Source organism: Salmo salar, chromosome 25 (assembly GCF_965601325.2).
Source record: "Salmo salar chromosome 25, fSalSal1, whole genome shotgun sequence".
NCBI lineage: Eukaryota > Metazoa > Chordata > Actinopteri > Salmoniformes > Salmonidae > Salmo > Salmo salar.
Window position 1 is genome coordinate 47,053,406 of NC_138315.1, and position 11,699 is coordinate 47,065,104.

At 42.8% G+C, this 11,699-nt stretch overlaps 1 protein-coding gene across 3 annotated transcripts; it reads right to left on the reverse strand.

Moving 5' to 3' along the window:
* Window positions 1-262: 262 nt before the first annotated feature.
* On the reverse strand, window positions 263-11,699 carry LOC106593401 (uncharacterized). Of its 3 annotated transcripts, none has more exons than XM_082969188.1 (8): window positions 11,484-11,699; window positions 10,964-11,077; window positions 10,081-10,201; window positions 5,559-5,719; window positions 5,171-5,319; window positions 4,854-5,013; window positions 4,538-4,665; window positions 263-2,588 (listed from the first exon to the last, which is right to left on the reverse strand). In XM_082969188.1, exons 2-8 carry the CDS (start codon window positions 11,010-11,012, stop codon window positions 699-701), a joined length of 2,658 nt encoding a protein of 885 aa, XP_082825314.1. In that variant the 5' UTR covers window positions 11,013-11,077; window positions 11,484-11,699; the 3' UTR covers window positions 263-698. The 3 variants fall into 3 exon arrangements, with proteins under 3 accessions (XP_082825314.1, XP_082825315.1, XP_082825316.1); XM_082969189.1 differs by having other exon boundaries at window positions 11,496-11,686; XM_082969190.1 differs by lacking the exons at window positions 10,081-10,201; window positions 10,964-11,077; window positions 11,484-11,699 and adding an exon at window positions 6,409-7,019.

The window sequence follows — 11,699 nt, forward strand, 5'->3', positions numbered from 1 at the left end:
GTATTTTGCCGAGTTCCCCGTTGTTTTGAACGCGGCATAACAACGCTGCTACTGGAAATGACGACAATGTTGAGCAACCAACCACAGATCTTTATACGAACTGATTGGCTTTATCTTGGGGACATTGTTTCACACTAAGCATTTCGTTTTTTTAGAGAGCAGTGTACTTTAACATGACATACAGGGCTCGATGTATCAAGGAAGTTCCCACAGACTAACTTTTTAGAAACAACAGCATAAAAAAACACATTCTACACAAAAACCGGGTCACGATTTGATCATTGAGCTCTAATTCCTCTTTCATGAAATTGCACGTACATTACAATGAATGAAACTGACACACATCAGTGGTATTCAAAGTCGGGTTGGGGGAACTGCATTAATGTCGCCAAATAACAACAAAAAATAAAAATAAGAGTAATTAATAGTACATGCATATAGTATGGGACAATATACAAAAGATCATTTCAAAAATCAAATGTATCTGAATGAACAGAATCCTGATAACACGTAGAGACATTTTAAGCCTGTCATTAGTTTTTGGGTGAGGATCGGGAAAGTTTGAATACCTCTGTTTTACATACACACATTCTCAACAGAAGACAATATTTGGGAAGGAAGGCATATCCAACCAAGTGGAATATCTGTGCAATTATCAGCTGTTCAATTACACTGTAGGCCTACACGGCACGCACGCATCAATGTCCCATATAGCCTGAGAAGTCTTCCTCCTCCTCTGTCTCATTGTGAGACTGCACAGTGCCAGTGTGCGTTACCAGGCAGTCAGAGTATGTCTTTGTACAGCTGACAGCATGTCTATCTGAATATTCAGAGTATTTGTGTGTGCAGTCTGTCTGTGGCGGTGTCAGTACTAGGCCTGTATCTTCCTGTATCTCACCCTGTGATCCCATGCTGTCTAGTCCTAATGTCCTCTGTAAGGAGTCTATGGGAAGTAGAGGCTTCTGCTCCTGTTTGGAACAGCATAATAAAACATCTGTCTCATTCTCATCCTCCCTCTTTAAAGCCCCCAGAGTCAGAGAGAACAGATTGACATTAATAGAGGTCTCCTCCCTCTCTTTCTCCTCCATCTCTTTCTCCTCCTCTCCACCCAATCCTACAAGTCCCAGATCTCTGTCTAGGCTGGAAATGACCTTCACTAGTTGACCTTTGACCTCGCTCTGACCCTGACCTCCAAGCACCACCACACCCACAGGAGCTTCCTCTTCTTCCTCAGCAGCTACCTCAGAACTCAACCCCCCAGAATGCCCTACTGCATTAAGGGCCACATTGGCCCCTGATGCATTCTGGGACTGTGTGGTGCCAAAGCTGCTTTTAGAGGAGAGCTTGGGGGCGCAGTCCATGTAGCAATCATTCCCCCCCGCCTCCTCTTCACCCTGTGATCCCATGCTGTCTAGTCCTAATGTCCTCTGTAAGGAGTCTATGGGAAGTAGAGGCTTCTGCTCCTGTTTGGAACAGCATAATAAAACATCTGTCTCATTCTCATCCTCCCTCTTTAAAGCCCCCAGAGTCAGAGAGAACAGATTGACATTAATAGAGGTCTCCTCCCTCTCTTTCTCCTCCATCTCTTTCTCCTCCTCTCCACCCAATCCTACAAGTCCCAGATCTCTGTCTAGGCTGGAAATGACCTTCACTAGTTGACCTTTGACCTCGCTCTGACCCTGACCTCCAAGCACCACCACACCCACAGGAGCTTCCTCTTCTTCCTCAGCAGCTACCTCAGAACTCAACCCCCCAGAATGCCCTACTGCATTAAGGGCCACATTGGCCCCTGATGCATTCTGGGACTGTGTGGTGCCAAAGCTGCTTTTAGAGGAGAGCTTGGGGGCGCAGTCCATGTAGCAATCATTCCCCCCCGCCTCCTCTTCACCCTGTGATCCCATGCTGTCTAGTCCTAATGTCCTCTGTAAGGAGTCTATGGGAAGTAGAGGCTTCTGCTCCTGTTTGGAACAGCCTAATAAAACATCTGTCTCATTCTCATCCTCCTCCTCTTCCTCCTCCCTCTTTAAAGCCCCCAGAGTCACAGAGAACAGATTGACGTTACCAGAGGTCTCCCCCCTCATCTCTTTCTCTTCCTCCACCTCCCTCATCTCATTCTCCTCCTCTCCACCCAACCCTACAAGTCCCAGAGGTCTGGGTTGGTCTCCGTCTAGACTGGAAATGACCTTCGCTAGTTCACCTTTGACTTCTCTCTGACCCTGACCTCCAAGCACCACCACACCCACAGGAGCATCCTCTTCCTCCTCAGCAGCTACCTCAAAACTCAACCCCCCAGAATGCCCTGCTCCGTTAAGAAGGGCAACATTGGCCCCTGATGCTTCCTGGGACTGTGTGGTGCTGGAGCTGCTATCAAAGGAGAGCCCCGCATCGCGGTCCATGTAGACCGTGCCGTTTCCCCCCTCCTCCTCTTCATCCTCCTCCTCTTCCTCCCCTGCTTGGTTTGCGTTCTCTCTGTTGTAGTGTGCTTTTGGTGTGAGGGCCTTCCCTTGTTTCTCTGGCTCAGAGGATATAGAGACCAGGTCAGGAACTGTTCTCTCTGGGGTGACTAGGTAGCCCTCAACCAGGGCAGTCTGCATGGGGAGAGGGAGGAGAGAGAGGCTGTGTTAGACACAGAGAAAGGCACAGTGATGTCACTGCCTGAAGCAGATTTAACTTTATGTGGACTACAGGGCATGAAAGACTTGAAGTTAATGTTATTTGCCTTTTGCAGGAATTTACTTTGGCTTTGCATTTCTTAAGCTCCACAAATTCACATCCAGGACCAACAGATCAACATTGAAACTATGGCAAAGCCAAACAAATAATATCACAGACAAACAGTGATAGAATTGTGAGAGAGATGGGTTTGACAATGTAAACATATACTGCTCAAAAAAATAAAGGGAACACTTAAAAAACACATCCTAGATCTGAATGAAATAAATAATTTTATTAAATAATTTTTTCTTTACATAGTTGAATGTGCTGACAACAAAATCACACAAAAATAATCAATGGAAATCCAATTTATCAACCCATGGAGGTCTGGATTTGGAGTCACACTCAAAATTAAAGTGGAAAACCACACTACAGGCTGATCCAACTTTCATGTAATGTCCTTAAAACAAGTCAAAATGAGGCTCAGTAGTGTGTGTGGCCTCCACGTGCCTGTATGACCTCCCTACAACGCCTGGGCATGCTCCTGATGAGGTGGCGGATGGTCTCCTGAGGGATCTCCTCCCAGACCTGGACTAAAGCATCCGCCAACTCCTGGACAGTCTGTGGTGCAACGTGGCGTTGGTGGATGGAGCGAGACATGATGTCCCAGATGTGCTCAATTGGATTCAGGTCTGGGGAACGGGCGGCCCAGTCTATAGCATCAATGCCTTCCTCTTGCAGGAACTGCTGACACACTCCAGCCACATGAGGTCTAGCATTGTCTTGCATTAGGAGGAACCCAGGGCCAACCGCACCAGCATATGGTCTCACAAGGGGTCTGAGGATCTCATCTCGGTACCTAATGGCAGTCAGGCTACCTCTGGCGAGCACATGGAGGGCTGTGCGGCCCCCCAAAGATATGCCACCCCACACCATGACTGACCCACCCCCAAACCGGTCATGCTGGAGGATGTTGCAGGCAGCAGAACATTCTCCACGGCGTCTCCAGACTCTGTCACGTGCTCAGTGTGAACCTGCTTTCATATGTGAAGAGCACAGGGCGCCAGTGGCGAATTTGCCAATCTTGGTGTTCTCTGGCAAATGCCAAATGTCCTGCACGGTGTTGGGCTGTAAGCACAACCCCCACCTGTGGACGTCGGGCCCTCATGGAGTCTGTTTCTGACCATTTGAGCAGACACATGCACATTTGTGGCCTGCTGGAGGTCATTTTGCAGGGCTCTGGCAGTGCTTCTCCTGCTCCTCCTTGCACAAAGGCGGAGGTAGCGGTCCTGCTGCTGGGTTGTTGCCCTCCTACGGCCTCCTCCACGTCTCCTGATGTACTGGCCTGTCTCCTGGTAGCGCCTCCATGCTCTGGACACTACGCTGACAGACACAGCAAACCTTCTTGCCACAGCTCGCATTGATGTGCCATCCTGGATGAGCTGCAATACCTGAGTCACTTGTGTGGGTTGTAGACTCCGTCTCATGCTACCACTAGAGTGAAAGCACCGCCAGCATTCAAAAGTGACCAAAACATCAGCCAGGAAGCATAGGAACTGAGAAGTGGTCTGTGGTCACCACCTGCAGAACTACTCCTTTATTGGGGGTGTCTTGCTAATTGCCTATAATTTCCACCTGTTGTCTATTCCATTTGCACAACAGCATGTGAAATTTATTGTCAATCAGTGTTGCTTCCTAAGTGGACAGTTTGATTTCACAGAAGTGTGATTGACTTGGAGTTACATTGTGTTGTTTAAGTGTTCCCTTTATTTTTTTTGAGCAGTGTATGTTTCCCATGCCACTAAAAGTCATTTAAATTGAATTTAAACAAATGAGTGAGAGTGTAGGATGTGGTTAGCTACAAGATAGAGCCATTTCTCACCAGTGATCTAGGCAGGTGGGTCTTCAACTTGCACACGAACCCAGTGTAGAACAGGACAAACATGAGAAGCATCAGGCCTGCCCCACTCACAATGAAGAGAACCGACAGCCCAGCTACAACAGCAGGGACTGGGGGGAGGGACAAGTCATCGTTATACCCCAGTCCAAGGTGTACCGAATGAACAGAATAATCCTGATAACATAAGAGTTCCATGCAATATCTAAAATAGTAACACAGTGCCAACACATTACCTAATATCTGGCATGGTAAAAGTGAGGATGAAGCATTGACTGACAGAACTATAAACAATATTCACCTCTGTTAGGCTCCACAATACTGGTGTGAGCACACTTCCACTCAGAAAGCTGTGTTTGTTTGTTGGTGTTGATCAATGTATGCACCCTCACACAGTACTCTGTGCCCACCTTCAAGTTCCCCAGCATATAACTTAAATTAGTTGTACGGGTCTCTTTGAACTGAAAATGAATATGATCGAAGAGTATTCATTTAGATTAAATGGTCCTCATTCTCATTAAATGGACATAATTTGTAAAAAAAATAAAATAATAATAATTTGAATAGAATTTGACACTACAATGAAGACAGGGAAAGGATAGGCATTGTTGTTTTTACCTGAGTCTCTCCTGCTCTCTTCCAGTCAATCTGAAAGGATATGCTGTTCCCATAGACCTTTTCAATGGTTCCCATCTCAGGCAGTGTGATGTTGATTACCAGGCAATTGCCACATCCATCCAAAGACAATGTTGGAGGACCAATAACAGCTGTGGAAGATATAATGGTACTGTAGCATCATTTCACAATTAATATTTAACTTTTATTTTTTTATTACAAGAACATATTATAATAGACACATTGACACACAAATACATGCCTAGATTGTGTTATGTGATGACAACTTGGCTAATGTAAATAATGGCCCTCACACAAACACCTGGTTAAAATCCCTAGCAGAAGTATAGTCATCCGCCTATTAGCGAGACAGAATGACCAGCAGACGTACTCTGTGTGAAGGGGGTGAAGGTGATCCCGGCCAAGGGCGACTCGAAGAGGTCGTGGGAAGCCTGAACACACAATCTGTATACTTCTTTGGGGTACTTCAGATCCAGCTTCTGATTTGTCATGTTGGTTTGATGTTGTATCTCTAGGGTCGTGTTGTTTTCTCTGTTAGGATAGAAATGAGGAGGTACATTCTTAATGTAGCGAATAAATTTACAAAGTAAACTTAGTTAAATTACTTTATTGACAAAATACAGTGAGTTAATTTGGATTACAAATAATTATGATTTGGATTTCAAATAATTATAATTTTTTAATCAGTGGTCTTCAGACCTCAAGAAGATATATTCTATCTCAGAGTGATGTGTCTAGCCACATTACTGGTTTACTAGTCTTTCCTGTTCCATAATGGCTTAAGAGTATTTATCTACACATATATTATATTCCAAAAAGATTGGAAATGTATCTGATGATTTATACATATGTACATTGGATGATGCCCACATTGATCATGTCCAGGGTTATACATATCTGGGTATCTGGATTGACGAAAAGCTATCTTTCAAAAAGCATTGATGAGTTAGTTAAGAGGTTTTTAGGAATAGGGAATGTCTTTTGTTAAATAGCAGAAAACAAATCATTCAGTCTACATTCATTCCAGCTTTAGACTACGGCAATATCTTCTATATCAGGTTTTCCCAAACTGGGGTACACGCAATGCCGTCGGGGTTACGCCAAATAAAAATGTGATTCACATTTTTTTTTTAAGACCAAAAATATTATAATCACATTTTCAAACAGTACATTTATATTTTACAATGGGGCTATACATTTAGGTGAGGTTTTTTTCTCACCTGAGTAGCCTCGTTTCACTGCCAAAAATACAATTCAACCATCTGGCGAAATAACAACACAATGTCAAATACAGGTAGCCTAGACAAATTCTTAACATCCAACAACATTAACCGTTACTCTCTCAATCGAAACCTTCACTCTTGCGCAGACATTTAGAAATGAAACATGACAATTTGAAAAATAAGCCACGGGAGTTTGAGTGAGAATAAAGACGACTTTGAGTAGTAAGACCTGTATAAAACCAACAGATACCAATAATAAGAAGGGGCTAGAATCATCTTTTAAGGTGAGCTACCGAGTGGCTAGGACAGGCAAGCCCCATACTATTGTGGAGGACTTAGTTCTTCCTGCTGCTGCAGATATGGGCTGGGACAAAGCTGGGGGAAAAGGCCCAAAAAGCTATACAGACAATGTCTTTATCAAACAACACTGTTTCACGACGCATCAGTGACATGGCAGGAGCTGTTTTGAAACAATTACTGCTTCACATACAAGCCAGTGAATTCTATGCGTTACAGCTGGATGAGTCAACAGACGTGGCGGGCCTGGCACAGCTCCTGGTATATGTCCGTTACGTTTATGGGGGGTCAATTAAGGAAGACATCCTCTTCTGCAAACCAAGATAACATGAGATTATATTTTTAAAGTACTGGACAGATTTGTGACATCAAATGGACTTTGGTGGTCAAGATGTGTTGGTATCTGTACTGATGGAGCAAAAGCCATGACAGGGAGACAGTGGAGTGGTTACGCGCGTGCAAGCAGTTGCTCCCGACACCACTTGGATACACTGCAGCATCCACCAAGAGGCTCTTGCTGTCAAGGGAATGCCTGACAGCTTGAAAGACGTTTTGGATACTACAGTGAAAATGGTTAACTTTGTTAAAGCAAGGCCCCTGAACTCTAGTGTATTTTCTGCACTATGCAATGATATGGGCAGCGATCATGTAGCGCTTTTATAACATACAGAAGTGCGCTGGTTATCAAGGGGCAAAGTATTGACACGTTTTTTTTAAAATTGAGAGACGAGCTTAAAGTTCTTTACTGACCATCATTTTCACTTGTCTGACCGCTTGCATGACGAGTTTCTCACACGACTGGCCTATCTGGGTGATGTTTTTTCTTAACAAGGACAACACACAGGTCTTTCCATCATTTTATGATTTATTGTGTGCAAATGAACACAAGCTTACCAACAATGTCAAATGTGATATAGCGAAGCACCTGAGTTGGGTGCGCAATTACGCAGGTACTTTCCCGAAACGGACGACACAAACAACTGGATTCATTATGCCTTTCATGCCCTGCCTCCAGTCCACTTAACAATATCTGAACAAGAGAGCCTCATCGAAATTGCAACAAGTGGTTCTATGAAAATTGAATTTAAATCAGAAGCCACTGCCAAAATTATTGATTATTATTATTTGTGCCCTGGTCCTATAAGAGCTCTTTGTCACTTCCCACGAGCCGGTTTGTGACAAAAACACACTCATTCTTATGTTTAATAAATGTATCATATAGTGTGTGTGGCAGGCTTACAATAATGGCAAAAAACAACATTTGAGAGTGCGCTGACCCCGGTGCTAGAGGGGGTACGCAGCTGGAGGTTGAATGTTTGAAGGGGTACGGGACTATAAAAAGTTTGTGAACCACTGTTCTAGATGAATGCACTTGACAGTGCCAATGTACCCTCTAAACAGCGCGCAGTAGCCCGAGACTGCCGCCCAGCTCCCCGGGACTGCATGCAGAAGAAATACTGTATCAGCCCACAGAGAGAAGTATGCGATTGAACTTCACTCAACTTTCTAGAGAGTTTTCCCTGTTAGTTAACACTATCAACGTTTCCCTTTACTGTGGCAATTGTGATCGAATCAACGCAATATTAAGCACTTAAGGCAACATACCGAAACAAAACGAACTATGCAGGAGACTTTGTTGTAGACAGAACGCATCGGAATAGGATTCGATTGCATTGACAAGCAGAACTCAGCCTGTACTCTACACAGACCAGTGCGGCATAACCAATCAGAGCTGCAGTAGGCCTATATGCAAATCAACCATTGCTATATATGGATCTGTGCCATTGACTTTGAACTGGACTGTTTACAGCTGTGGTCGTGAGTAGATGTGCTTGTTTTGAGATCAAAGCGAGAGCTGCATGTATTCACCTGTCCACATTTTGTTCAAATCCTTTGCTAGTTAGTGAGTTATTAGCCCAGTTATAGATCATTTGTAGTCAGCAATTGGGGAGTGATTGCTTCCTACAAGAGAACAAAAATGTGTACATTTTTTGACCTCTTTGAAAAGCTAGTCAGGTAAAGAGCTTTTTTTTTGTCTAAAGGGGCAGTGTTGTATTTTGAGACAGGCTTGAATAAGCTAAGTAGCAGAGGGCTGCATAATTTGTCTGATTCTCTGTAATAATTGTATGGGAATAATAATGCATTTTATTTTGTAAAGTGGTTTCTTGCATCAAACAACATTTTCTTGCATCAAACAACGCAACATTTTCAGTCACCTCCTTGTCTGAAGGACAAGTGGACAAACAGGTTAGGTCAAGCCCTGCATGTTTTTACAAAAGTCTCATGAAATGTAGGCCTACATTGAACACCACACATTGGCTGCTACTGTAGGCTGAATGATAGAACAGCTATTTCCATGTTAAAATGTTATGGGATGCATCTTCTCCAATGTTTTTGATGGTAGGCCATTCTGGTAGGCCTACATTATGATCAAATAGCCACAGTAGGCTACTTGGCTACTGTTAAAACTAACTTAAAGCGGGTACAACCTCAGTGTTCACAGTAAACGCACGCTGGAAGTTGCACAACATTTTCACAATGTTCAAGTTTCGCACTCAGCGGACCTGAAATTCACTCAGTGCAGAGAAAAATTAGAGGGAACATTGCTTGGCACTGTATCCCAACCAAGGTACAGTAAATCAATAACTTGCTGCCAGTACCAGGTGTGTTAATTGTCTATAATGTCTACTTAAAATGTTAAAATGTTTGTAATGTCTAAATGTGAACTATAATTGTTTGTAATGTTTTGTTAGTTCTGTGTCGGACCCCAGGAAGATTAGCTGACATTTTGGCATCAGCTAATGTGGATCCTAATACAATGTAATTAAAAAAAGATTCATAGGCCCTTTTTCCAGTGGTAAGACCTGCAGAGCAGAGTACTGTCTCTAGAGTTGCGACACTATGAAGGTGCAAACTACAACCACAGAGCTGTAGCTATGGTCAAGTGAAAGCAATACTTGAGAAAACACGTCACACTGCAGTCAAATGTTCCATCCACAGCACACTTGGTAAGATAGGCAAATTGTTCTAAATAGACTAAGTTCAAAGCTTATTTCTAAGAACGGTGCTCATCTCCACAAAGTGAAAAAACATAATTCTGACAGAAGACATTGCTTTTCACAAAGAAAACTAATTATAGCACCATCATTATTATTATTACTACTACACCTAACGTCTGACTTACGTTACAACCCAGTCATATCAAGTGTCATGGGAATCAGATCACCATCATTTGTCTAAAGTCCATAAACCTTAACCACAATGCAGTAGTAGAATTATCCAATATGATAAACACAAACAAAATAATGATGATGGGTGATACTATAATCTATAATTTAAGATGGGGAAAGGGTGGGGGGTGTAGGTGACAACCTGTATAAGATATTGTACATGGTCCCGGGTGGTGTGCCCGGCCCAGGGATCCAGCGGAGAACATGGTGGAAGTTGAGAGAATCGATGGTAACATTGACTGGAGCAGGGAGGGTACACAGGGCTAGGATGGCAAAAGGGGATACAGAGAGGGACAGTATCATTAAACTCGTAAATGAAGATAACATACAGTATGTCAGTACAAGCCACTATACTGCCCACAATCACAGACTGTTTGTGGGTGAATGTGTGAGAGCAACTAGAGACTTCAGTAAGGTACAGTAAATCAATAACTTGCTGCCTAGCTGCCAGAAACCCATTTTGATGACAATTTTTGATGACCCCACCGTGTTATGTCATCAACGGCCAAGGGTTACTTTCTTAATTTGACTATGACAGTTTATTACAAATCAGTCTGACAGTATTTCAATCTAAAAGACAGTATGGTTTGAAGTGACTGAAATGCATGAGAAAGGTATTGAGAAGTTCGGAAGACCATCAGGCAATAATGTTGTATGATCTTCTGTGTTGAAAATAACACCATCATTGACAATGTTCTTTCCCCCTCAGTCTGATTTAGTGCCTGGTCTTGTCCACTCCATTCTAATGGCTTGTGGGCATAGTAACTGGAAACAGTGTTCCTGAGTCGTATCTTTCAGTGAAGGCATCATAATATTGCTAAGCTTAAAACATTAAAAAGAGAGCCACATTTGTAGGAAGAAAACAGAAACCAGTCTGTTAAGTACAACCGCATCTAGAATCTACCCCAAATTTTCTCTTGCGACCGCATTTTCAAATTGACCCCTAGTTATGGAAACAAAGCAGTAAACACTGAAATGCTACGTTGAACCTGTTCTTAAACCCATAATAGTGGTGGACAACTTACCATAAAAACACTGCAACATCAAATAAATAGTTAGAAGGAAATGTTTCATATCTTTTTATTCCTAAAACCTTTAAAAAGAATATCTAGAGGACTGGTCCATTGTTGGTCAATGTTCTGAAAAACAAAAGATATTGAATACATTAGTGAAAATGAAGTTATCCCACTCACACAAAAGGAAAGGTACAGCCGTACTGTGAGGTTTGTGTGGAGTCTATTGATAACGACCAGGTTGTATGATCTAATGTTGGGACAGGGGAAAAACACTTGACTCAATCTATGCTTACTTTAGGCTACTGTTATGTGTTTATATAAATATGTTGTCTACAACCAGTCTGCAACTCTTGAAATTATTAAACACAACAAACAATTTGAATGAAGAAAATAAAAGATAGAGCTTTGTGTAGTCTTCCTCGTCTACAGTGTTTCTAATAATGACTTCGCTAGTAAAGAGCTAACGTTACGCTAGTCCTACACTGTTTCCTCCTCCGAACTAAATGCTGGCATTAATAAATAATTTTACCTGAAGATATACCTTCTTTGATGAATCCCTTTCAAAAGAACGTGATATTTCCCCTGTGCGTAAAAGTAGAAGACAAAATAGACATATAAACAGTCTGGTCGTGCTGTGAACATTAGTAATTTATTCGTTTCTTTCAGTCACTTGTGTTTTCCAAACGTCACTCCTTTCCTTGAAATGGCATGGTAACCAGGTCGAACGCTCCCAAAATGCAACGGG

Bases quoted from the DNA above. Each gene is read 5' to 3' on its own strand.
- LOC106593401 (XM_082969188.1), bottom strand. From the start codon at position 11,012: ATGAAACATTTCCTTCTAACTATTTATTTGATGTTGCAGTGTTTTTAT. The intron at 4,666-4,853 runs GTGAATATTGTT...CCCTCCCCCCAG, and splicing joins TATTGTGGAGCCTAACAGAG to TCCCTGCTGTTGTAGCTGGG. The intron at 2,589-4,537 runs GTGAGAAATGGC...CTCCCCATGCAG, and splicing joins CCCACCTGCCTAGATCACTG to ACTGCCCTGGTTGAGGGCTA.